This window comes from Musa acuminata, chromosome BXJ2-9 (genome assembly GCF_036884655.1).
Source record: "Musa acuminata AAA Group cultivar baxijiao chromosome BXJ2-9, Cavendish_Baxijiao_AAA, whole genome shotgun sequence".
Lineage (NCBI taxonomy): Eukaryota > Viridiplantae > Streptophyta > Magnoliopsida > Zingiberales > Musaceae > Musa > Musa acuminata.
In genome coordinates this window covers 11,825,447-11,852,372 of record NC_088346.1, presented here as the reverse complement: position 1 = coordinate 11,852,372, position 26,926 = coordinate 11,825,447, and the positions used below count along the sequence as shown (strand labels likewise).

The window sequence follows — 26,926 nt, the reverse complement described above, 5'->3', positions numbered from 1 at the left end:
ATTAGCAAGAGTGATGCATATAGAAGATTTCAAACATTTGGAGGGCGTATATTCGCACTAATAAAGTGTATAAGACAAAATATGCTACTTCCAGACTTTGAAACGATAGATGTAAAGCCCCTTTAAGTTACAGCACCACAAAGAGACATGAAGTCAAGTTCCACAAGCTATCAAGTACATTGGTATTGTATTCAAGACTAACTGCTAAACAAATAGCAACCAGAACCAAGGGATGGACTGTACTAAGGAAGATACAACTCTCTCTCTCTCTCTCTCTCTCTCTCTCCATCACACGTGATGAGAATAAGGAAACAACGATACCAAAATTTACATTCCTGCAGCAATCACCACAAATGCAGCAAACCTTACCCAGAACAGGTTTCAGATGCAAAGAGGACTATTATGCATGGCAGATTGCACAAATCAAGGATATACAAGTGGGTGTGGCTACAATGCCTTATCTGGGACTGTTGTTCCAAGGAGGGGAGGATTTGTACGCCAGACCTTGTGAGGATGCCCCATGGCTCAGATCAAGGCTATGGAGCTGCTGCATGAGTTGCGATCTCCGCTCTTTGAAGAAATCAAGACGGGTAGTCAGTTCCACCAGAGTCGAAGATGCCACTAGCGGCTGCCTTTGATGTTCAGCACCCTGATAAACCCCCCCACCCTTCAATATTTATGGGAGATCTAGAAATTTCAGAAATGGATTCGCTTACCTCGGTGGCCTTGGGCATGCTGTTGCTAACCACGCTGGGATTGGCCTCTGATGGCATGCTGGTCGATGCCTCCATCTCCATACCTCTTGAATCATTCAGACTTGCTTTATCTGCAGCATTTTTCCTAGAAAGCTGTTTGGAACCAGGATAAGGTGGCATTTGAGGCTTGATGCTCCTCCAATCTGTTGCTGATGAGCTCTCCTGCGATGATATAGTATATGAGCTACCATAATTACCAAACATACTTAAAATTCCAGAATGATGGCATTTTAAAGTCTTCATTTCATTTTTGACAAATTGAATATCGAATATAAATCCTGGATTCACTCCTTACTAATAAAATCCAGAAATCAGTAAAAATGTCTCCTTGCTAAAAGATGTTTAAGCCACTAGGGACCTTCATTCCCCAAAAAACATGTAGGCAACAAAAAAATTACCATGTACAACTTTGTAGAATCAGCTGTTGTGGTTAATCTTCTCAATGTACAAGAGCTTCATGATGCACAATGCAGGAAAAAAGATCCCAGAGTGGCCCACAAATTACATCTTTAGATACACATTGTCTAAAGTTATAGATGCACATCATACACCATTAACTACAAAACCAGAACATAGTTGAGATTTAAACATGGATGAAAAATAGAGCACTACATGTCATGAGTTGAGTTTGATATCTTATTTTATTTAATATGTTAGCTTTATTTACCTTAGTTTAACCTCTTTGTTGTTGAGGTCCTCTTGTCACCCAAGGTAGATAAGCCTTTAGTAGGGGGAACACATCCCAACATTATACGCAGAAGAAAAGGGCCAGGAAAAAGAGATAAAAAGGAAATGGAGAAATTAAACAGTAATTATAAGCTTAGGAGAAATGGGTTCAAAATTAAAAGCTTAGCATTTAATATATAATTGGGACCTTTATTTACAAGGACAAAGATATAGTAGATATTCTAATTAACTACATCAATAGTATTTTTTTTCTTTACTGTAAAAATATAAAAATTTCTTATATATACAGATTATTAAATTTAATTCTAAAATTGAAATTTCATGGAGGACTTGAATTTTCACTTATTTTTACTATGAAAATCAATAATCATAGGGTAAATAACGACTAATGATTAATCAAATGCTGTTGTGAGAGGAATTTGTAAAATAATGCAAGAGAATAAAGAGTCTATTAGACTTGCCTCACTTCTTTGTTTCTTCTCATGGTTGCAAAAAGCAAGGCTCATATCAAAATCTTGTTGGACAATCTTCCTGCAAAAGATATACAAAATTGTGGTACCAAGATAAGAAACATGCTAAAGTTACAGATTAAAAAAACTTTTTGCAACATAAAATTAAAAGTTGACTGCATTTGGATAACTGGATAGGTGTACACAAGTAAAAGAAAAGTACTATTGGTAATGTAACTAGAAATAATGTCACAACCATCCGATAACATGAACTAAAATAAGTTTAATTGTGTGGCACATATTGCTTAGAAGAGAAGATTGGACTCCTTGTACTGCAGATGCAAGATGGGCAATCCTCTAGACCATTAGTTAAGTAAATCAGAAATGTAACCACTAATCTTAGTTACTGGGAATACCCCTTTGTAACCATGACCTATGGTTAGTGTTTTCCTACATGGTAAATTTGTGTTCCAAATGAAGATGGTGCATAATCCAAATTGTTATATTTGGAGATCCAATATTATATAGATCTTTAGCCTTGCTCACTCAAGAAAACATTGACCAAATGAAAGGTATAGCTTTATTGTACATAAGGATCTAAAAGACAATATTGTCGATGTGAAGAGAGGCAGAGATAGGATCTTAGTAATTAAAATTTGTGTTACGTAAAGAGATAGTGAGTATAGTTTTATAAATTTGACATGCCCAAAAAAATATTCATATGAAGTTTATGTGCAAACAATATCTTACTGCTGTAGGAGAGGTGCTGGAAGGTGCTGATATCGGTCACAAGCATGAGGGATCGATCCATACTGATTTTGGCGTTGCTGATTAAGTTGGAGATGGAGCTCTGCAACCTTCTGCTTCAATCTGGCAACATCTGCTTCAGCAAGAGCGATCTCCTCAAGTTCTGCCCTTGTCTTCACAGAAAGCAGCACATTTTTCATAATCCAATATATCCTTCCAAGTATTGGTACATTTATAAAACAATAGACATACCTTAGAATCCATAGTCCGTGAACTGGAGAACTGTCCAGAAGACATGCTCAAACCAACCTCCAAAGCAGCTCTAAGGTCTCTCTCAGCCTGTAACTGCTCTTGTAGTCTTGATACCTAAAGAAAATTCACTAGTCAATAACACTAGTTCTTCAAGGCATGTAGTGCCACTATATATAAGAACTTATGTTTCAACATAAAGCAACAATAGCTATCATTAAAGTTTGTGTTCCATACAAAAGTAAAATTATGTTTTCTATAATGCCAAGCAGATACAAGTCTGATGAGAAAATTAAGGTCTAATTTGTATACAGTCACAGTTAGAAAATGTAAGCTCTTTCCTAAATATTCACATAAGCTTCATAGACCTTTTGACCTTTCCAGAGTTCTGGTCACCTGCTCCTGGAACTTAAGACCAATCCAGCAACAAGCCCCTATTTTGCTGAATAGGTCAAAAAAGACTATAAATTGAGGACAAGGAAAAATTTTAAATTAGAATCATTAAATGATAAAAGGTAATTATTTAAATGGACGTATCTGTTTACTAATGGTTAATAAACACACCAAACATACCAAAGAAATATTTATACCAAATATTTATTTTACCCTTTATAAGTAAGTACCACCTTAACTTCTACAAATGTGATCATTTCATTTTTTTTTATCTTAGTAACTTAGACATGCATACATCATTAGCAACACAAATATTTTCCATAAATAATTTCCTAACTTATTTGATTGCCCAACAATTTGATCCATAAGGATAGTTGCCTATATATGTAACACCCCGATTAGCCTTGTATATGAAGTGGATAAGACTAAGATTTACTTATAAGAATCTGATGGGTATACTATTGTCAACTTTAACTCAAGCATTTTGATCAGTAGTTTAGGTTCAACGAAGTGAAAAGGTCAATTAGCTTATCAGGCCCGGGTCATGACATTTGGGATCAGAGCCAAACCAGTATTGGGGCATGGTCGGGAGGCTTGAGCCACCATTGGATTACGTCTCACATGCACCATGCAAGGGTTTGATCTGAACTATGTTGAATCTTGATGAGGACGTCAAACCCTTAAGTGAGGGAGATTGTAACTCCCCAATTAGTCTCACATCGGAAGTGAACAAGACTTAAATTGGCTTACAAGGGTTTGATTGATATATTATTATTAATTTCAGCTTAGGTATTTTGATCAGTGGTTTCGATTCAATGAAATTGACAAACTAATTAGCCTATCAGGCCCGGGTTGTGACAATATAACTACAGTTTCAAAGACCGATTGGACTGGTATCTACTAATCGGTATTGACCTATTTGGTGTGATTCTCTTTAAGGATTTCCAAAATTGCTCAACTATGATTCTTTAAGTCTACACTTTGGTGTAGTACATTGATGTGAAAAATAACCTAACTAAAATTTAAAGATTGAAGTGTAAAGGTGAGCTTAGAATTTGTGAATAGGAAGAGATTAGAAGTTGGGAGAGGTAACTAAGGCACATATCTAAGAGGACTAATTGTTTCTTCAAAACTTATTGTACATATAAAAGACCATAAAGGTTGGCTCCCCAAAATGTAAAATGAATCAGACATTGTTGAATCCTTCAGCTTGTTTGTTGTACTTTTTTCCATATCATTGGGTCTTTATTTGATCTAGTTTATTACCTCTCAAACACTAAATGCAATGAGGTTTTGCTTATAAAACACATACGAGACTCAAAATTTTGCTCCTCATAACCCTGATGATTGGATCCTTCCTTTATACGTTTGGGTCTTACCTCACTTTGAAGTACCTAACATTTTAAAGAGGCATAGTTGTTTAGTAGTTCTGAGACTAACAAATATTATATTAAATATTTTAACTTCACATTGAATCTTTTACAAGATCCTCATCCTAGCCTCTTAGAAGAAAAATATTAACAAAATATTTACTCTTACTTTCTCATTGTCGAGTATAAAATTTTTTTAGCAGGCTAAAATGCAGTCTATCTGGCTGCACATATGCACGAGTAATTATATCCTACATAAGGCAATGAGGCCTTGATAAAATGTTCAATATGTGCAATATATAGCAAATTCACAATCACAAGTTATTTCTTATAACGTATCACAATGAAAACCTTTAATGTATATTTAATCTTTGCATATTTTTACCTATTACTTCAACTTCAATGTATATGCCTAATTTATACTTAACGTTGTTATATATATTTAACTGAAATTTACATGAGGTTGCCAATGCTTCGGAGTACCACATATACACTGGACAGTACCATGACCCTGCCATACTGTGGATGCTTTTGAAAAAATGGTTTTTCAATACTAGTCACTAATTACAACAAAAGTATCTTGCAGCTCTTATTGAGACTCACGAATAGTTTTGCGCCTTTGTATAGCCAATTTATATCATTCAAATATACCATCATTTCTACAATTCCACCAAAATTTATAAGCATAATCATCAATGGACAAGGGAAAGATCTTAAGGACAAAAGTGATGTTACAATATGAGAACATGTGAATCCATTTCTACTTGCTGCTTGAAGGATCAATAATCTGACATAAATAAGCAATTTTATGTAAGCCAATTTAAAATCCAAAAGGAAGAGCTCATGCACACCATAATAAAAGATAAATATACTGAAAAGCAGCCAAAAAGCAAGTCAAGCACAAACTGCTGCCAGAGGTGCCAAGATATTATGAAGAATGATATATATTGAATAAGTCATCACGATTAGGCCACATCCTTGAATCAAAATGTATTATGCCAGGATGTTGCCAGCTTGTCCTTGTCCATGCCGATCCATAGAAAAGGTGCCAGCATGTGGCTATCCCAATTGTGGCCTGTGTCAACTGGCACAGGAGCATGCCAACCAGAATAGCATGGAATCATGTCATGCCAAAAGGATGGCAACATACCTCCATCTGATGAAACAAAAACTCCTAATCTTATTTAATGTCAATGAAGTATTTTTTTTATATAAAACAAATGCATACTAACATAAAAGCAAAAAGGCTCTATTGTCATGTCACAGCTTTAAAATAATTCATGAAGTATAAGATGCATCGATCATACAGAACACTGAAGAAGAGTAGGCTACATAGTGGTTTTGGGAAAAGCACATACATCTTGCTCTAGAGCTAATCGACGCTCGTGCAAAGCCTGCTTTCTTCTTTCCAAACTTGCTTGTAGAATGGCATTGCCTTTTGCCTAAAAAGTATCATCACACAGTCTCAGTAATCATGTACACAATCTTCATCCTGTCAAGTATGCTATGCCTCAGAGAAATTTTCAACTCATACCTCTTTAGCTATTCTTATTTGAAGGTCATTCTTTGTGAGCTCAAGCCTTTGAATAGCAAGCCTATCAAAGTTAAGTTCCAATTAGCAGTCGAAGAATAGGCTCAGCAGGAAATTATAAGCCACTTTTCGATAAATGTTTCTATTAAAGTATGTGCTAAACATACACTAACACATATGTGGGTTCCAAAGATAAACCCTTAGAATAGCAAAAGCAATTTTTTAATGAATTACAACAGATTTTAGCATTTTCTTCTAATAGATTGTCAGTTCAAGGCTAAATCAATTTTGTAATGTCTATAATTCTGAATTACTAACAAAATAATTATAAAGACATACCAATGAGAGAAATAACAAGAGAACAGAAATTAAATATAACACATAAAGTGTCTATTCTGGCAAATATAATGCAATATATAATATAACATTGTGTCATTTTAAAATTCAAAATATTTCAAGAGTGCAATAGAGAACTTACTCTTCTTCTCCAGAAGAATCGACTTGTTCGAGTGGCTGATTCTTTCTGGCCTGAAATATTCAAATAAATAAGTATCATATATAAACATTTATAAATCATTCCTATCCTCAAGTTTAATAAATAAAAACATTGTCTTAAAATCAAGGTATGCAATACCGTACCGTACCGATATTTCGAGATTAACTCGGTACGGTACGATACCGGTATACCGAGCGGTACACCAGGGCATATCGAGTACTGTAGCGCTGATACAGTGTATTACTGTAGCACTGTAGCGATACCAGGCGGCCCGTATACCGGTATGCCGTCGGACCGGTACATACCGCCCATACCGGACGGTACCATTCGGTACTGCATACCATGCTTAAAATTATAAATGAAAAAAATCAAAAGTGGAATAGAGAAACATGTTCTGGACAGTTTTAGGCCGAGGAAGATTGATGATGCTTTTATTCTGACTCATCATAATCAAAGTGAACTTATCCATGGTAAGCATGCAACAGTGAAAATAACCAAAATTTTAGAAATTCTTATGTAGTCTTCATTGCCAACTTCATATTTGACAAGCTTTAATGGATTAAACCACTTACATTATTGCGGCCCCAAAAATTAGTGCGCTTCATATGTGTGTGCGATCCATTCACTTTACTAGAGTATCTATCTACACTATATTCAGCTACATGAGCTGGTAAAGAATTTCCTGGATGTAGGGAAGATAAGATTTCTCCCATTGACATGGAAGATTCTTGCGTAGGTAAGACATCAGAGGCATCCTTCTCAGCCACTGACTTCTCTGTATTATTGCTTGTCAAAGATTGCTCATTATGATGAGCTTTCGAATCCATAACCAATTCTGTCTTAGTTGCTGAAGATTGATTAACTTTTGGAGAATCAGGCTCTGAATCATCACCAGCAAAAACCTGCTTTAAGCAAGCAATAAAGAAATTCAAATAAGTTTCACACCAGCAAACTGGAGTAGACAAGTCATATAGACAGCATGGAACTAATCAAGTAAGACAATGAAATCAAGACAGGTCTGTTACCATGAAACTCTGAACAGTTCCCAACAACAATTAAAGCAATATCTGGAATCAATTCTTATTTGTTAGCATAACAATTGACATGTACATTACAACATAAAGTGCACTATTGTCAATTCAATAGAGATTGTATTCACATTTATATCAGAAATTGCAAGATCAAAATTGAGTCCAGGTTTGACAAATGGCAGTACAGTTAAATCAGACAGATTGGATTAAATGGATAGGTGGGATTGAAATCAAGGTTCGCAATACCGTACCGTACCGGTATTTCGACCTGGGCTCGGTACCGGTACGGTACGGTATACCGAGTGGTACACCCAGTGCTACAGTAACTGCTACAGTGCCTCGGACCGGTAACCGTCGGTCCGCATAGCGAAAACTTGTCGGACCGGTACGTACCGCCCGTACCGGGCGGTACGGCTCGGTATGGCAAACCCTGATTGAAATCTCCCAAGAAAACAATTTAAAAATTAATAAATAAAACTTATAAAGAAAAAATATAGAAAGACATTAGAAATAAATAAGAATAATCAAAATAAGAGACAGATAAGTAATAAACAGGTAAAAAAAACAAACTATTTGTCCCCATCGGTGTGATTGTATTTTATACTACAAATAAAGTTATGCAGAGGAAAACAGAGTTCATCTTTGATTAAGCCCTTGCATTTTTAATAAATACCCAAAATGTCTTGCAAATAAATTAAAACAGCCACTTGTCCATCAGTGTTACCTATAGACATAGAAGAGTCCAATATGAATGTCAATCCAAGTGTATAGCTCAACAAGCTAAAAAATAAATAGGATATTAGAATATCTTTGTTGGAATTTCTTTACAATATCCAGCTAATATACAAAACAAATGCATAAAAAAGAGAAAAGAAAATTTCTATCAATATTTTGTGATAAATTATTGGTAAAAAATAAATGTTTCTATATATAAGAAATTCAAATAAGTTTCACACCAGCAAACTGGAGTAGACAAGTCACAAATACAGACAGCATGGAACTAATTAAGTAGGACAATGAAATCAAGACAGGTCTGTTAACATGAAACTCTGAACAGTTCCCAACAACAATTAAAGCAATATCTGAAATCAATTCTTATTCATTAGCATAACAATTGACATGTAAAAGAAAATGGCATCTAAAATATTGTATAGAAGTTTATACTAGTAATTGAAAGAGCCAAGTTAATTTGGTTTTCTTGTAAAAGAACAAAATGGTCCGTATAGGTTAAACCACCAAAACTGGCTTTAAACTTGTTTAATTTTGATATAGAGTGATCCATTTATGTTGAATTTGAACATCTTTAGTCAAAAACAGTTGAATTTCTATGGACCTTTTATCAACTTGATTGAAGATATTAATCTGCCCAACTTGAGCGATTTCAAGTTGTGACCTTTCTCAGATGCAATTTCCACATTGCTGTGAAAATTCTAGCCAAGGAAGTGAGGCAGCAACAAACTGTCGATGTCAAGAAGGAGCAAGTGAAGGTAACTTTGTAGCATCAAGTAGTAATTGACAGGCCTGGTTTTCATCTCCCTTTTATCTCTCCCCATTTCTTATTTGAGAAGAAGGTCAAAGTGACTTTGTATTTATGAGCAGACAGTGATAGAGACTGAGGCATAGCAATGCAGATGCATCACTCTCTAGGAGAAGGCAGAGCCACCTTTGTGGTGGCAAGAGTGTTGACAACAATAGCAACCAAACAATAAAAAATAGAAAACTTTAAGGCAGTGAGCAGGAAATGACTGCAACTGTCACATAGCAATGGGTGTGGCAAATCTTGTGGCAGATAGTCTCCTTCCCTTTCTCCCTCCTCTCACTATTACAAGTGGCCGTGGTGGTGGCTGTTGGACCTATAACTCCCCCTCCATGATTTGGTATTCATCTACCAGAATAAACTGATTCTTTCAAGTATCAACCAATCCCAGAGAGTTTCGCTAATTCCCGATTGATTCTGGAAGATTCCATCTAATTCTGGCCATTTTCAATAGCAATTTGAGCACTAATCCATAACAATGGGATTTCTCAACTATAAAGGGGAAGATCCTTATGTAGATCAGCTTATACTGATATCGATCAGGGGATATGGATAAAGTATGAACTAAATCTTAATCTTGCATTGTGGCTGAAGCTTGCTTCTATCTAAACACTGATTATTGCAGCCACCATAACATAATATCATGCCCTTTGGCTACTACATAGTGAAGACTCACCAACATCTGAGCATTACGTAACATGTCAACAGTATTCATTTCTAGGATGCAGGATGCAATGCATTTGATTAATATAAGGTTTTAAACCCCAGTCTGATACTGGTTCCGACAATCTGTCTGACAGATACATGGCCAAGACTCTAAAAAAACCGGCCTATAACCAAAGAATCGGATAACAGTCAGTATGGATACGTACCAGTTGTTATTTTTCGGTCCTTGGTCGGACCGGTAGCAGACCATATAGGTTAATACTAGTCAGTATATCTGTTCTTTTATTATTCTTTTCTGGTAATACCAAGCAGAATGGGTCAGCTGATAGAATGGTACCATACAGATTCAACCGGTTACCAAGACTGGCACCAACCGAGATTTTTTTTTGTCAATGACTACCCATATAACAGAATAAACTAATAAAAGAAACTAATGATATAATAAGCAGTACTAAGTTGCATTGTCCATTGTTGGTGCTTGGTCGGATCAGCAAATTAGTCAGTACATTGTCAGTGCTCGGTGCTTGGTCTGATCAGTATTTTAAACCATGTAACTGAAAATAACAAATACAACACTTCTTCCTTTAGAGAGACCTTTCCCATCCTAGTGTTATGCTCTACTTCAAAGCTAGCATATACAATAACAGTGAAAAAGGCCAACCACACCATGAAGAAGAAACTAATATTAGTTTCCTAAGAAAAACAATGCATTTTCACTAAAACTGAACTTCCAGCTAGAAGATACATGTTTAATCATCATCTGTCAAATGACAACCACTACAGACTTTTGACTTCACATACTACTAGAGCCACCTGGTCAGTCAGCACAAGCACATACACAGGTCAGCCCACCCAAGCAGTGCATACAGAAAAGCAGATAAAGTTTGCACACGAGCACACACAGTGAACAAACAATTGAGAGCACATAAGCAATAACAGAATTAACTCCTTCCTTCACTTTGCACAAGTTAGTAAACGGTGTTTATAATCGAAGTCATCAAGCATTTTACAGGACCTACACGCAGACACGGATATATTTTATTGATGTACCACCATTCTCCAATGTCAGGAAGTCAAAATCAACCAACCAACAAAATTTCAATAACCACTGGCTAGTGCCAGTGATTTAAAAAGCGCTAGGCGCCAGTGATTTAAAAAGCGCTAGGCGCCAAGGTCCAAAAACGCCCGAGGCGCTAGGCGCTCGCCCAGGCGCTCGCCCGAGCGAAGCGATGCGCTAAAATATAAAAATATAAAATATAATTAATAAATATAATTATTTAAAATTTTAAATAAAAATATAAAAATATATAATATAATTAATAAATATAATCACATTAACAGTATAAATCTGCTGACGGAGAAACGAGGAAGCAGCGGCGAGCGACGGCAGCAGCGACGGCGAGCGGCGGCAGCAGCGGCGGCAGCGGTGAGCGGCGGCAGCGGCAGCAGCGGCGAGCGGCGACAGCGGCAACGGGAAAGGGAAAGGGAGCGGAAGGCGCGAGCGGCGGGAGGCCTCGAGGGAGGCGCGAGCAGCGGGAGGGCTCGCGGGAGGCGAGAGGGCTCGCGGGAGGCGCGAGCAGCAGGAGGGCTCGAGGGAGGCGCGAGCAGCGGGAAGGCTCGCGGGAGGGCTCGCAGGAGGCGCGAGCAGCGAGAGGGCTCGCGGGAGGCACGAGCAGCGGGAAGGCTCGCGGATGGCGCGAGCAGCGGCAGCGGGAGCAGCGACAGCGAGCGACGAGATCGCGATCGGGATCGGCAGCGGCAGCAGGTTAGGGTTGGGGTTATATCGGTTTAGTTGGTTCGATTGAACCAACTAACAACCGAACCAGGACCGAACCAGACCTAAAATTCTGGTTCGGTTTACCCAGGCGCTCGCCCGAAGCGCCCAGCGCCTGGGCTCGGGCGAGCGCCTAGGCGGCGCCTGATTGAAGCGCGCCGCCTGGGACATTAGCGAGGCGCTCGGGCCTCGCCTCGCCTCGCCCGAGCGCCTAGGCGAGCGCCCGAGCGCCTTTTGCAATCACTGGCTAGTGCAAGAAACTATCAGCAAATATTACGGTAATCTCAGTTCAAATAATTTTTTCAAGTAATTATATATGACAAACACAAATAATAATCAGTTATCTAAGTCTGGAGCTTCAGATGCTGATTCTCAAAGTTACAACTAGATTCAGATAAATTAGTTGGCCCAGAAGTTTACTAATAACATTGCCAATGCTGGCCCCGAGCCTGAATGAGAAAAATGAAGAGTTGCATTAGGTCATGGACAACCAGCATAAAACTATGTCATATCTTATGAACATGAATCTTAACTGATTTTAGTATTGGCTTTTTATATATCTCCATGATGACAAAAGATCTATATAACCGACCCCAAATAGTTGGGACTTATGGCTTTGTTGTTATTTGCTGTCGTCGTCGTCGTCCAGAAGTTTACTAATGTTATCTAAAGGTTCTCATGAAAAGCCAATATAGTAGCAGAGATGCAGCAAAATACATTGTTTATGTTTCCAAAACAAAAATAACTGGATAACGGTATAACATTAAGGCCACGATTGTTACAGTTGGACATTACAACAATCAGAAAAAGCCACATCATTGTTTAAAATCAGAACAAGTGGCAAGCCATGTACCACACTTGGACTACCCGAAAAGGGCCATTTGGGTTCAAGATCATGATCGGACGAGCAAACACCAGCCAGTACATACCAGTCTCATAGTAACAATCCTTCCTCTATGTTAAAATCTTAGATACCAGATCCATACTGATTGTTGGCATACTGAAATATGGAGGAAAGGAAGAAGAGAGGATAGGAGAAGAAGAGAAAGAGAGGATGCGGCAGAGGGAAGGGGGAGGAAACAGAGGAAGAGTATCCAGGCATATGGTGGTTGGCACTCAGGCAGGCATCATGAGAGGTAACGAGGGGTCGACCATATATATATATATATATATATATATATATATATATATATATATATATATACCAATTGGTATGGACCAGTCCTAGTGGTATTTAGAACCTTGCCCTATACTATTCACATTACTCTGGTGACATACTGAACCAATTAATGCCACAAACTGTAGCAAAATTTGATTAAGCATATGTATCTAAATTGTAAGTCAGTAAATCTATACAAGTCCACTCTCTCTTCGTTCCCCATATGGAACTATAGCTGCATGGTAAGAGAATGCTGCGATGTGGAATAAACAAGGCACCAAATGTCCTAATTCCTAAGCTAGTCCCCTAATAACATATTGAGAAGCATGAAATCATGAATATTAACAAAATGAATGGTACTCAGACACAAACTAAAAACTTGGCTTAAAATGCATATTTTGCTATTCACAGACCTCTTCTAATATAATACAAATAGTTAGAGATGGTTTTATCAAAAAAATTAAAGAAAGGCACAGATTAAAATTTTCATGGTCAAATATTCAGAATTGAAATGATTGAAGAAGCTAACATAGAGATACAAGCTAGAATGACTTTTGAAAATCAACTATCACACATGCAATTTAAAATAATCAACAATGAGCTAATCTCTCAGTTTAATCATAGAAAATCTTTTATTCTATAACCAACACAGAATCAATGTTTTTCAAAGTGCTAGGTTCCAATGTCCCAAAATACCCAAGGTGCTATGAGCCCACCCGAGCGAAGCAAGACGCTCCAAAATATTAAAATTTAAAAATATATATTACAATTGAAACCTATGCCAAACAGGGTTCTACTGATGGAGATCTATGCTAAATAGTATTAGCAATATGGTGCTAAACAGTTCTAACTCCTAACTAAGTAATAGTGCACCACCTCAATATGATGCAGCAAGTTAATCGAAATGAGAAAAAATGGATTAAAAAGATGAGTAACTGATGGCTTTGGAGGAAGGTATGGGAAGATAAGGGCAGAGGGCAAAGCTACGGACGAAGGCGGATTAGTTGGTTCGATTGAACCAACTTGCTTGTTCAATTGATCTAGGCACGAACCTCGACCTATCTTCACTCGGGAGATCACTCGAGGTGCTCGATGCCAAGGCTCAAGCAAGCACCCAGGCAACGCTTCATCAGAACGCCTCGCCTTGAGGTTTTGCGAGGCACTAGAGCCTCACCTGGCTTCGCTCGAGCACCTTTTGAAAATATTGCACAAAACATGTAATACAAAGAGAGGGTATGAGACGAGAAAAAAAAAAGAGAAAAAGAAGAAGGGACAGCAAAATTATCAGAAGTTCCAAAAATTGGTACCAGTTACAGTCCAGAACAGTTTAATAATGGTCTGTTCACCGCCTGATAAACCTGATACAGTGCACTTGCAATGCAGTATAGCCCATATCAGACTGAACCGGGCACAATTTCCATACTGCACCACGATTGATTGTCAAACCAATAGATACTGAACTGTACTAACAAGCAGTATTTAAACCTTGCAGATAATAAATGTATTTCTGGTTGTAAACTACAAACGTACATGAATTAGAAAGACCATAAATTAGAAAGCAGTTTCTTTTGCTTCAGCCTTTAAACGAACAGTGATGAATATAAAAAGATAAGAAAGCACACAACAGAAAATAAATGCTACATGGATATACAAATGTCTAGCAATAAAAATTATAATAAATCAAGAAAAAACCTTGCACTCATAAAGGTCACTGCCAGCATATCCACTGCTTTCGCTCAGTTTTCCACTAAGCACACGTTCATCATTATCATCATCCTCCATGTCAGGTTCTGCATCATTTTCTGCATCATGATATCCATTATCTTTAACATCTGTATTGACATCATCTATGGACTCTTCACTGCCAGTGTCTCCAATCTGAGAGTTGGATGAGAGAGAGCATCTCCGTAAATTACAATCCTGCGAAGAAGATAAAAGCTAGATTAAGACAAGTCAATATCCAAATAAATAAAAGGGGATAAATGGAGATACCATTACCTTATTTAAGTAACAATAGATTGTTAAGGGGAAGACGATAAACAATGGCTAGCTAAACAAAAGCAAAATGAACTAAACATAATATGCAAATAAATGATCAGTTGTTCTCAGTTACATGCTTCTAAGTGGATACCAGAATATTGGACAGGAAAACAAATCCATAAGTTCACAGTATCTGAAATTTAGATATCTCCAGAGTAAAGTTTATCAAATATTTTAAAGTCACTAAAATTCACAAGTACAGGGAAATATATAGTTCTGAGTTCTGTTGCTCAGAAAAAGAACAAGTTTGATAGAAGAGCATAAAAATTGATAACAAAGGAAGAAGTGAGCAAGAAATTCACTTGAAGAAAAGGTCAAGTTATATCTTTATTTCAGCAAATCCACTCTTGGCAAAATTGCCTAAAGTATCTGTATTGAGTGCCTCTAAACATTTTTAAAGAAATAAAGGCAGCTGGTATAGAATAAAGCAACAGTTCTAGTGCAAACATGTGTACCGGTCCAATGAACTATTGGATCGGTAGCATAGACCACAGTTCATGCCGGCATACCATGTTTTGGTATGCTGGCACATACCAGACCCGAACCGGGCAGGCCGGGGAGTGGCACGAATCCGACACCCAAAATGTTAAACCATAGTTAAAAAAGAGATGACTTGAAAATATGAAGGCAGGCAGATGAAACCTAACATCTACCCATTACATATACATAATGATATGTAACTTTGAATATCTCGACACCTAATTTTTTGTTTCAAGAAAGGAAAACAATGAGGTGATGTAAAGAATAGAAAACAAAAAAGATTTCCAAAATTTATGACTGTAAATTTTGGGTTCTTGACATATGTTAGAATATAAGAAAATTTTACATAATAATTTCTTTCTTTTCTAATTGTTTCTTGAAATTTATTTTTACAAAACATACATTCATATCCACCAAAACTCATCTCCCCAATACATATCCTCCAATCCATCTGATTCAATCCAATGCAGATTGTTTCTAATTTTCCAACTAATGGATCCTGATCATATTTCTCTTTTTTGACTTGAAGTTCAAAAATCAAACTTTGAAACAAAGATAATAGCATGCAAGTAATTTGACTCAACAATAAGTCAGGGTCATACATCAAATGCACTTTCATACTCCTCCAAGAGAGTTGTGATAATAGCCTGAGCATTATTAGCTGCATTTGCCGCTGCCAGAAGCTGAGCAGAATTGTCACCATTCATATCAAAGTCATCATCCAGCTCACATTCCCCAGCCAAAAGTGGTCTCAGTAAAAGAGGTGCCATGCAAGCAGCAACAGCAGATGGAGTCATCCGATTCTCAGCAGTATGAGAGGCAATAACATGCATCATTTTCAAAATCCTAAGAAACAAAAGCTTGCATTGTAAGAATTAACTATACATCTTGCAATCAAAACTTCGATCGATGACCAAAAAGATGGAAGATTGAAGGATAATAAAATTTTGAATCAAAATATATATAGCTGATTTAATCAGCAAATGCTCATACAGTAAACAAATTAATATATCAAAACTAACACTAACTTGAAGACTGTCATAAACCAAATTGAATGAAGCAGAAGCACCTTGGCACTTGATAATCTAGAACACAAAGTTACTTATAACCATAAAGCAGAACAACAGCCTTTGGAGATCTAGCACTTACCTAGGTGACTGACGTTGCGAACACGTGAAGAAACAAGGGTGACACATAACAAGACCCAGTTTATGCAGCAAATAATTGCTGTTCAGGTACATCTTGCCAATTCTTATTAGCAAACTGATCACCTTGTAAGGATCAACTACAAATATAATTAACAAATGCATATACATGGTCTTGGAGTACCAGTGAATGCCTCTGTTGACAGAATCATTCATGTTAGTGTGACTCCAGATAGGAAATTGACCACATAAACATGATCAATTAAACAATTGACACAATTCAATTACTCGTTTTTTTTACAATTAATTACTCAATTAGTAATACCCCCAAGTCCACTCCTTCACTATAATGAGTGAGAGGGAGAAATGTAAATACTATCATTAAAGCAGTCCAAACGACACTTACTATAGCCAATTAGCCATATGAATTATGTCTCCTATCTCTGTAAAGAAATTATTTCATTATTGATAAATAATCATAATGGAACCAAAGGCACAAAGTCAAAATAGAATTCTGATTTAACAGTTAGTTATTGATGAACCGATCTAATGAATCTACTCATAACAAGATTACAAGATTTCTCATAACCAATGGCAGATGTGCATCATCCACTTGATGAGGATCCAACCAGAGAAACTGCTGCCACCAAACTGGGTTTTGACCAAGTATCCTACTGGCTGCCTTATTGATCTCCAAAACTTTTCCTCAAGGACATGGCACAGTCCAAAAGTTCAAAGCTTACCTCAGTAAAAAAAAAAAAAGGGAATAAAGATACAACAAATACAACTCATTTAGGAGCAGTTAAATTCTCCTGGAAAATATGTTTATTGAGAGATTTGTTGCACATCTATAGAAAACTACCAACATATATCTAGGCTAGCCAGCAAGACTAATAAGTTAGATGGCTCTGTCATATTAAAGTTATCTCTTTGTATATCCAAAATATCACTAAGACTTGGGAAATTCATCAGTTGATGTACATTATAAATCAAATTTTAATTCTTGTCCTTGAATATGGTACTAAAACTGATAGTGGGTGCCTCTTTTCCATATATAAACATGAAGTTAAAAACTTGATGTAGATATTTAATTATTTATTACTGGGCTTATGATATAAAATGGCATGCTTTGGTCCCATTCTTTTCTGCATGAGATATTTTTTCTTCACATCCTTTTAGGTTTACAATATTGTTTCATCTGAACCAAGAAAACATCAAGAATTCAGTTAAGAACTTGATGAATTAATTGCACAAGGGATCAATAATATTGATGATGATTTATCCATGGTCTTGGGACACCATAAATTGAAAGGCACCAATCTAGAACTAACATGCCGGTGTAGCATGAGAATAAAGATACACAATTTAGGAGAAAGACACAACATCAAGCAGGCAACAACCAGCATATTGACCCATACTCTGGTTTTCTGCAAAAGAACAAGCACGGCTTTAAATGGTTCATTATCCAACTCACCTATTATAACATGCATGGCAAAACTTTGGTTTTGCAGATAAATAGAAGGATGTATACTCATAACTACAGTTAACATAAAGGTTGACTAGCAAAAAAATTAAACCAAGGAGTGCATGCAAAGATTCTGTTCTTAAATGCTTTAAAAAAAATTACTTCAACATCAAACCATTAAATCAAAAGAGGAGAGAAATGTTCACAGGAGTCCATTTTTAGGCACAACCTAACATCTCTTTGATCATCCATATCCTTGGTACTTATACCAGTACTAATATTTGATGGATGCAGACTTGGCCTAAACAAAGCATTGTTACTTTAAACCATGCCTGCATGCCCTGTTGCTTATAAGGAAACATGCCCTGATGCTTCATCAAATATCATTCCATACATGATGCTAACCAAGAAAACTCCCTCCTAAAAAGCCTACAAATGATCCTAAATTTCATTTAAGCACATATAATAGCAAAATGTAGGCAAATATATTAAACTATGTAGTATGTACAAGGTTCACAATACTGCCCCGTACAGAATGGTATGGACGTTATTTACCGACTCAACAATCTCCTGGTATACGGACCAGGATAAACTGGGTTGTACACTCAATATAAGGCCTGCACTATCCAGTGCAGGGCCCAACTGTTTGCTTGGTACAGGGCTTGTACCATCCAGTACGCCCAATGTAGGGCTTGTACCACCCAGTACATGCAGTATAGGCCTTGTACCACCTGGAACACAAGGTGTAGAGGTTGTACCACCTGTTACGCTCAGAGTAGGGCTTGTACCACTAGAAACGCCCGGTGTAGGGCTTGAACCACCTGTTATAGGATGGTACAACCTTAAAATGGGCAGTTTTGTTTCTTGTCAGTATTTTTTCAGACTTTTTCTGAAACTCGGTACGTAATGGTGTACCAAGTGTTGATATATTGGTAGGAACGGGTATGGTACCAATTCGAGTCCTCACAAGTATTGTACCGGTACACAAAATTACGACCCCTGACTATGTACATCCCATTTAGATATTCCATGCCTCCAAAACTCAGTGCAGACCAAAGTTTTTTAAGACCACATCAAGCTTCAATAAACAATACATGAACTCCATCACAGGAGTTTATTGACAAACTAGTGTATGGAAATGCTAGTAATAACCCTTAACAAGTTGTCTCTAAGAAGTTGTACAGTGTAACCTAAGAGAAAAAAAAAGAAAAGCACAAGCAATGAAGCTTTAACTGTACTAGCATGTTCAATGAGCATCGTAAAAGAAATTTGTAAAGCTCAATTGCACTGAACAGCAATAAAAAATTATGCATCCAGGAATAGTTAGATGATCACAAAAGTAAACAGAATCAACCTCTGCAATAACCTCCGATTTGGTTCAGGAAATGTCTCGGATATTGCAGAACGCATAGCATTTATACGAGCCTCCTTATGTTCCAGCCCTATACAGGTATAAGATCAAGGCAAAAAAATCAACACAACACAGAAAAAATGAGCAAAGCAAATATGAAAATGAAATAAACCAAATACTATGGCTCATATATAACCTACAAATTTCCTAGATTGAAGAAAGCATATGACAACAACGATCATGAGAAGCATAGTAGTTTGTTATTCAGTAACTACCAGCATGGCATAAGAATGTTTCACGGAGTACTAATGTTAGATAGGCATTAAAAGCAATAGGTTTTCAACAAGTATGAAATAATTATTGAAAACTTATGTTTCCAAGGGAATCTATAATTGCTTTTTAGACAGCCAAAAACAGGATACAATTAGAATTATGAAAACTACCAGCATGGCAAGGAATGCAATGTCAAGTACAACATTATATCAGTCCTCTCAGATTGGTAGATTATATCACTATAATGGATAAAGATAACTTATTGACACAGCATATGACAATATTTGAACACAATAGCTTGATCCCAACTTATCTGGATGCGTAGATACTAGATAGGACCAATTTGATCAAAAGAGTAGGAAAATGTTAAACTAAACATCAAACTTGAACCCGAAACACCGAATTGAGTACTAACTGGATCAAGCCAAATGGTAAAATTTAGACCATTTATCTAAACTGAATCCAAAAGTTCCAGCTAAATAGCATAAAATCATCAAAATGGATTAGTTTTGCAAATTGATTTGTTTCAAATACTGGGGCTAAATAAAATGAAGATTTTGTGACTGAACGAGTTGACAATGGCTTGGTGCGCAAGAGTAGGAAGCAGAACATAATCCAAAATTGCCTATGAGTCAATAATCTATTTTTAATAACTAAGAACTAATAGTCTATTGCATAGGTTGCAAATGATATATTTTAATGCTTCGAACCTTGAAGATAGAAAGAACAAGATGGCCAAAAAAAATTCTATAAAGTATAAACCATAAAGATGGGTTAGGCTACACTGTTATTGATTAACTATTTTAATCTCAAAAAGTGTACCTAACATCTGCATTCATCAAGACAAAAATGTGTCATTCTTATCTAGATCTCAAGTACTTATCCAGTAGGAAAACTCTACCTCATACAATCTTATCTAAATTTCAAATCAAGTCCACTCCAATAATTATTTCTATAACATATTTGTCTACTGATTAAAAAGATCATACAATCCCAAAACAAAATCTTAAAATGACAGCATCATCTGAAAACTACTTATTTGGATAACTACAAACGGACATACTATAAGCTTCCAGCAAGGCAGTACAGCAGGATGCAGGAACTGGAGATGACGGTAGCTCCCGAAGAACATACTGTGGTGTTCCATAAATGTTAGTTATGGTTCTTTCAGGTATTGACTCGGAAGAATAGAAGCATAAGTACCTTCACGCAATCACCAACAACATGGGCATCCTCGTCAGCTGCAAATTCAGTCTTTCCTGACAGAAAGTTAATAAACCAATATTAACACTAATGTATAGTTCAAGGACATAACATTGAGTACCAAAAGAACAAGAAAAGAGATGAATGAAAAATAGTTCTAGATATGCCTAATCTGTATTATCCTATGTATTCAGTCCGCATCTGCCACAACTAAAATTATGCAACTGATACAAGAACACAACCTTGCTCATATTCTTGGATTCTTCGATCAACTTCCTCAACATCAGCTGCTTGCCGCAAGATCCCCTCGACCTTAATACCTACAAATTTAATTTGTATAACTGATTATCTAGCTATTAAAGATCAGCATCAACTGCAAAAAATTATATCCATGTTCCTGAGACTGAATGGATTCTGCTTCACCATACAACTGAGGGGCATAAGCATACAGTCAAAAATAGAGAATTTAGAAAAGTAATGGAGGTCGTAAAATTAAAAATCCTGTACAAAACCAAAGAAAAAATTTATAATCATTCAATCGGAAAAAGTTCTTGGCAACAAAAAAAATATGGTGATTAACCACAATATATCAGCACAATTCCTCATGGTGCAAAAAAGTATGCAAAGTGTATCTAACTGTACATCCAGTTTATAACTACATGAGCATCAATGCAACTCAATAACCAATCATGGAAGTTGGAACTGTGTTACACTAACAAGATGACATGCTATCTTCTCATCGGAAGCCACTTCAAAATTGTAAAAAACTTGCATCGCTATTAGTTGAATTGAACAATTATCCAGAAATTTTCTATCCACTTGCTAGCATGTGTGTGGTTTGATAGAAGCATAAAACATCACATGTCAAGGTCATCTGAAGCAACCCATTTGTGCTATGCACCAGTACAATTTGGTCCATGCCACTCCATAATGCACCACCTCGCAAGCAAACACCAATATGATGCAATACCAACAAAATGACTGGCATGGAATTTCTTTCACTAACACACTGTGTACCACATTAATCTATAGCATGACAACATGAATATCATGAAAAACAGTCATATGTTCTAAGTTTCCAGCAAGGCAGTACAGCAGGATGAAGGAACATATATCTTGATTTTCAATTTTGTAAACCAGACTAAACAAAAAAATCTGAATAAAATTGAACCAGATGTGGCATGTTTCAGTTCTCCTTTTAACATTTTGAACAGTCCATGTATGAATATGATCTTTGAGGCTCCTTGTGTGCCATTCAGTCACAGTTTAAGTGTTGTTTTGCTAATCTGTGTGGCACTTTTTTGTACATAAAAGAAGTCTGCCTTCTCAAACAGTTGAAAGGGAGAAGTGCCTTGGCAATACCTACATGCATACAAAATTTTCGGACCAAGGGGATACACAAGCAATATGCAATTAATCTCATGACTTTATTGCAAATATAAACCTTACAACACAATATTGTACTGCATGAGTCCCAAGAGAAGGAAAGCGAAACCCATCACCTGGATCTCTACATGAGGATGAAGCAATCATCTTAGTACTCAAAGCCCACCCCTTACGTACTACACATGCACAGCATGCCTTTATGTCACCCAAGGGATTCCTAGGTGCTGAAATGGTTGGCATTTTTTAATTTAGTTCCATCCATGATCAGTTGTTAGTGCAATGGCATGGGTAAAATCCTGACGCAGCTTGATAAAATAACCCCTTGCGACACTAGATAACAGACATTGTACAAGACTGTTATATGCATCTATACATTCATTAGGGACCTGTGCTGCCAAAAAGCATTAAATTTCATGATTCCAAAGATCTCTAACAATTTGTCACATCAAACCTTAATCCTACATCTAAGTTAACATACATAATCACAGCCATGCTGTAGGCGATGCATGTACCTTCTACATTAGACCCAAGCGTTTTGGAATGACATGAGGTAATGGCATGTACAACAAATATCCAATTTAGTCATTACTACCAAGGTTCGTAATACCGTACCGTACCAGTATTTCGACCTGGGCTCGGTACCGGTACGGTATGGTATACCGGGCAGTACACCCAGGTGTACCGAGTACTGTAGCACTGCTACAGTGCTACAGTGCACTCGGACCGGCAATAGATGGTCTGCGTACCGACAACCTGTCGGACCGGTACATACCACCCGTACCGGGCAGTACGGTTCAGTACGGCAGACCCTGATTACTACTACTTAGCATAGCAATATAATCCAGAAAAAAACTCGGTCATTATCAGAAAACACAGATGAGAGTGTTGACTGCAATATTGATCATATGAGACTTACCATGCTTCTCAAGAAACCGTAAAGCTTTCTCTAAAAAGGATGGGCCCCCATCAATATCTTCAAGTGCAAGCAAAATTGGCCTACCAACAACCAAAGACTTGATAGGACGCTTGTCTCTCCCTACACATGATGCAGAACAGTAAGTCGACGGATGGAAGTAAAAAATTGGACAGAGTCACACTACTACTAATTTGGGTCTTCTTTAGTCTATGTCATGCTACAGAAAGTGAGAGCTTGCAGTCAATGGAACGAACAATATTCGAATGATCCTTCAAAAGTATCGGCATTGTCATTACGAAATATCCCATTGTGTCCCATCACAAGAGCAGCATTTGGAGCTTGTGCAAGTGCATGCTCAAGAGCCGTTTTCCATTCAAATAAATCCTCCAATGATTCCGCCTGTACACCCATAATTAAAAATCTTATGAAGATTAATGAAGATATATTGTTTAACAAGAAAAAGTGAGTTGGCAACCCTTCTGGAATATTCATCTAAAAGGTGAAAGAAGATAATTAATGAAGCACCTTAAGGGTAAATGCCCGACCATCACGTCCATCAGGAAACAAAACCGTTAGTAGCTTCTTATCTTCTCTAACGACCACACTACAAATATAATTTGAACAAACATGTCAATGTATATGAATTACAGCAAGATCATTGTACAAAAATCATAAACAATAAAATTTACCTCCCCGAATTGTTTAGGTCAATACCACCCAAAGTAAGATTTACTTCACCACCTCTTTGGGGTAATGCACGCTAGAACATAACCACATTACAACAAGCAACAGAAATAACAAGTTTTTATAAACCATACGGTAAATAATTTCATGGAAAGCAATATCAAATGTATCGAGTAGAAATAATCAAACATACAGGATCATTCTTGAAAAAAACCAACGATGTCCTTGTGAGAATAAACCAACGCCTCTTCCATGACTTCCAACCTATTCCTGCAGATCAGTATATATATATCAAAGTTCCAGGGAAAAGGAGAAGAAACATTATAAAATCAGAAATTATCACTAACAAATAAAAGGCAATTAAAAAAAAAATTCACAATGACCAAATAGCAATCTGAACTGTGATCTGATGGAATCGCCTTCTTCGCATCACCTTACTCTCAAAGCTCACTCAACCAGGCCTTCCTTGGAATCTGTTCCGCCCACGACCTCCCTCTCATCTCCCCCTCTTTGATGGATCACCAAGGCCCCTTTGTGACTCTCTACTCAAGGTAAAATACTAGCTGGTCGAGCACCACAGCCCCACACTACCTCCTTGATGATCCTATATATCAATCCAATCAATCTCATACCTGATTATGAATAGAACTACCCTCAACGATGTGAGATGGAAAGATTTCATGATTTGAATAATCTCGGAGGAGTGGAGCTATCATCACAAACCAGATAAGTAACACCTCTCTCATGATTGATCCGTCAAAGATATTGACCTAGATCATTACCTTGTTGCTCCTCTCTCTCATTATATGATGTCAAGCCTCTCACTCCCTACCTCCCTTTCTCTATGACTCAAACTTGTGGCCCTTGCAATCTATTTCAGCGATTATCATTAAGAGCTTATTTTATAGTGTTCTGCTTTGAGTCTAGGTTTTGGGGCTTTTAAGCCCTAGGTAATGCCCTAGGATTGATGCAATGTGTGATGCTGAATTATCATCATAGTAAAAGCAGGCCTTGAAAAGGCTGCCAGAATTACCATGATTACTATTCCTGCCAACCTAACATTTTTGACAATGAAATAACTAATTAAGAAACAGAACCAGAATTAGTTCTATCTAACTTCATAAGGAGGTGCACTTCAAATTTACAGAGAATATCAGAATAATCAAAGATGATTTGGTTGCTTGAATTAAAATTGTTGAAATCCACAAAAATATCTATGAGAAAAATTAATATGCACTATACAGTCAGAAAATTTCATCAAGCACAACATCAGCGCAAAAAGGACATAACTAACCTTTAGATGAAATAAAAAGCGGTCCACTTTTGAACACCTGCAGAGGCGATCAAAAGTTAATGACAGAAAAGCAAAATACCAATTTTTCCAGATCACTCAGAAAGATAAGAATAACAATCAAAATCATTACAGTCTCAAAGACAGTATTTGAGCTTCCTTAAGAAAGTCCAATATATATGGACATAAAAAATGATAAATGTATAGTGGTGTAATACGAAAGTTCTAAACAAAAGAACTTGCTCAAAGTTTTACTAGTCATCAATGTTACACAACTAGGACGTACAGTATCATTTAGGCATATATGGTGTTTAGTGTTACAAATGATAGTTCAACGTCAACTGATATGCATTATTGCACAAGGTTCTCAGACATAGCACATCGCAACAAATAAGATTCCACTTATGGAGCAGGCCCAATTTGGGATACAACTATAGATCAATATTTGTCTAAAACTATGAATTTTAACACATTCAAGGACTCAAAGTATTGTTTAGTCATTTTAATGGCATAGTCTAACTTTTGTTAAAAAGGTTCATCCATCAATATCACAATGAACGTGAACATTTCTAACTCATGCTAGTATTTCACCGTGTGACTATGCATCCTGTAAACAGCAAAGTATAATGTTCATGCATTAATTGAACCTCACACACAACCTCCCTTCTCTGATCTTCTCCATTAAACTTTATTGAATAATTTCCAATTTTCAAAGACCAACTACAAAAGGGTCTAGAAGCAAAGGTTCATGCATGGCTCATACAACATGTTGTGGTTCCTTGCAAAAAAGATGGTGTACCGTCTCTCTAACGACGAAAGCATATGCTAGCATGTCTGAAGCCATCCAGTAATCCACTTATAATTTGCTTTCTCTGTTGTGGTTAAGCAGAATTATGTTAACAATTTCTTGAGTCAAATTATCTTACCTGGGAGGCATAACCACAATTGTACCTCCCTTTTCTTTGAATTTATTAATCTCAACTTGCTTATTTGTGTGTATAGCAATAAACAAAAAAGTTACCCAACTTAGACTAGCAAGCTATAGGACAAGCATTAATAGACTACTCTATGACAACATAGATGTATGTATTATCATGGAAAACCTGTTGAGATTTACCTTTGGATAAAATCCTATAAAGACAACGTGAAGAAAGATATGTAATTCCACAAAGGATACCATTACACAGGGCATAAAGTGTAACATTTAACAGTCTTAACTTTCCCCAAGGACCAAATTTGCTCTAAGTAAAAAAATATGGTAATAATAGCATGCTACTATTCGGTCCTAAGTGAATAGAAGCATATGCAGACACCGCAAGGAGTACAGCTTTAAAACTTCAACAACCATAACAGCAATAACCAAAAAGCAGAAAAGTAGCACAGATCGAAACAGCGATGAAGAGCAAGCATACGGTGTTGGGTGCTACAGCTCGATGGCGCTCAAACATCGGTGCGGCCGCCGGAGCCGACGACATCGCGCGCCGCTTCCCACCAGGCGAACCCGGGGCATCAGATCAGGCACTTGGGCGCCCCCTTCCCTGCCAACACCTCCGGTCCAAGCAAGAAATCAGAGGAGAAACAGACGGAAAGCAGTCCGCATTCCCCCGCACGTGACGGCCGCGACGCGCAGTGGATCGACTCCGAAGCCCTCAGGATTAGGGTTTCGAGCTGCGAGGCAGTGGTGAAGAGAGAGAGAGAGAGCGAGAGAGGGGTGGGATAGCAATGATGCGGAGTGGACCAAATGCCACCCGTTGTTTGCCTTGTAACGTAATGGTAGACACCGCAGCGGCACGGTCTTCCCCCACCTTCACCTTGTAAGCTTCTTCCACAAGCCTTCTCCCTGTCACT

The 26,926-nt window shown here is 37.2% G+C and overlaps 1 protein-coding gene across 1 annotated transcript; it reads right to left on the bottom strand.

Annotated features, from left to right (window-relative positions):
* Window positions 1-20: 20 nt before the first annotated feature.
* Window positions 21-26,926, bottom strand: LOC135623156 (rho GTPase-activating protein 7-like). Its single transcript, XM_065125766.1, has 22 exons — window positions 26,491-26,926; window positions 25,082-25,118; window positions 23,981-24,057; window positions 23,793-23,863; window positions 23,629-23,707; window positions 23,358-23,502; window positions 23,104-23,223; window positions 21,044-21,121; window positions 20,802-20,857; window positions 20,662-20,731; window positions 19,329-19,416; window positions 15,967-16,210; window positions 14,537-14,764; window positions 7,250-7,579; window positions 6,660-6,709; window positions 6,185-6,245; window positions 6,009-6,092; window positions 2,891-3,004; window positions 2,642-2,811; window positions 1,904-1,973; window positions 717-917; window positions 21-649 (listed from the first exon to the last, which is right to left on the bottom strand). Exons 1-22 carry the CDS (start codon window positions 26,551-26,553, stop codon window positions 458-460), a joined length of 2,628 nt encoding a protein of 875 aa, XP_064981838.1. The 5' UTR covers window positions 26,554-26,926; the 3' UTR covers window positions 21-457.

Coding starts and splice junctions, on each gene's coding strand:
- LOC135623156 (XM_065125766.1), bottom strand. CDS start 26,553: ATGTCGTCGGCTCCGGCGGCCGCACCGATGTTTGAGCGCCATCGAGCT. Junction 23,224..23,357: donor TGAAGGATCATTCGAATATT/GTTCGTTCCATT, acceptor CATCATGTGTAG/GGAGAGACAAGCGTCCTATC. Junction 1,974..2,641: donor CCAGCACCTCTCCTACAGCA/GTAAGATATTGT, acceptor TATCTTTTGCAG/GAAGATTGTCCAACAAGATT.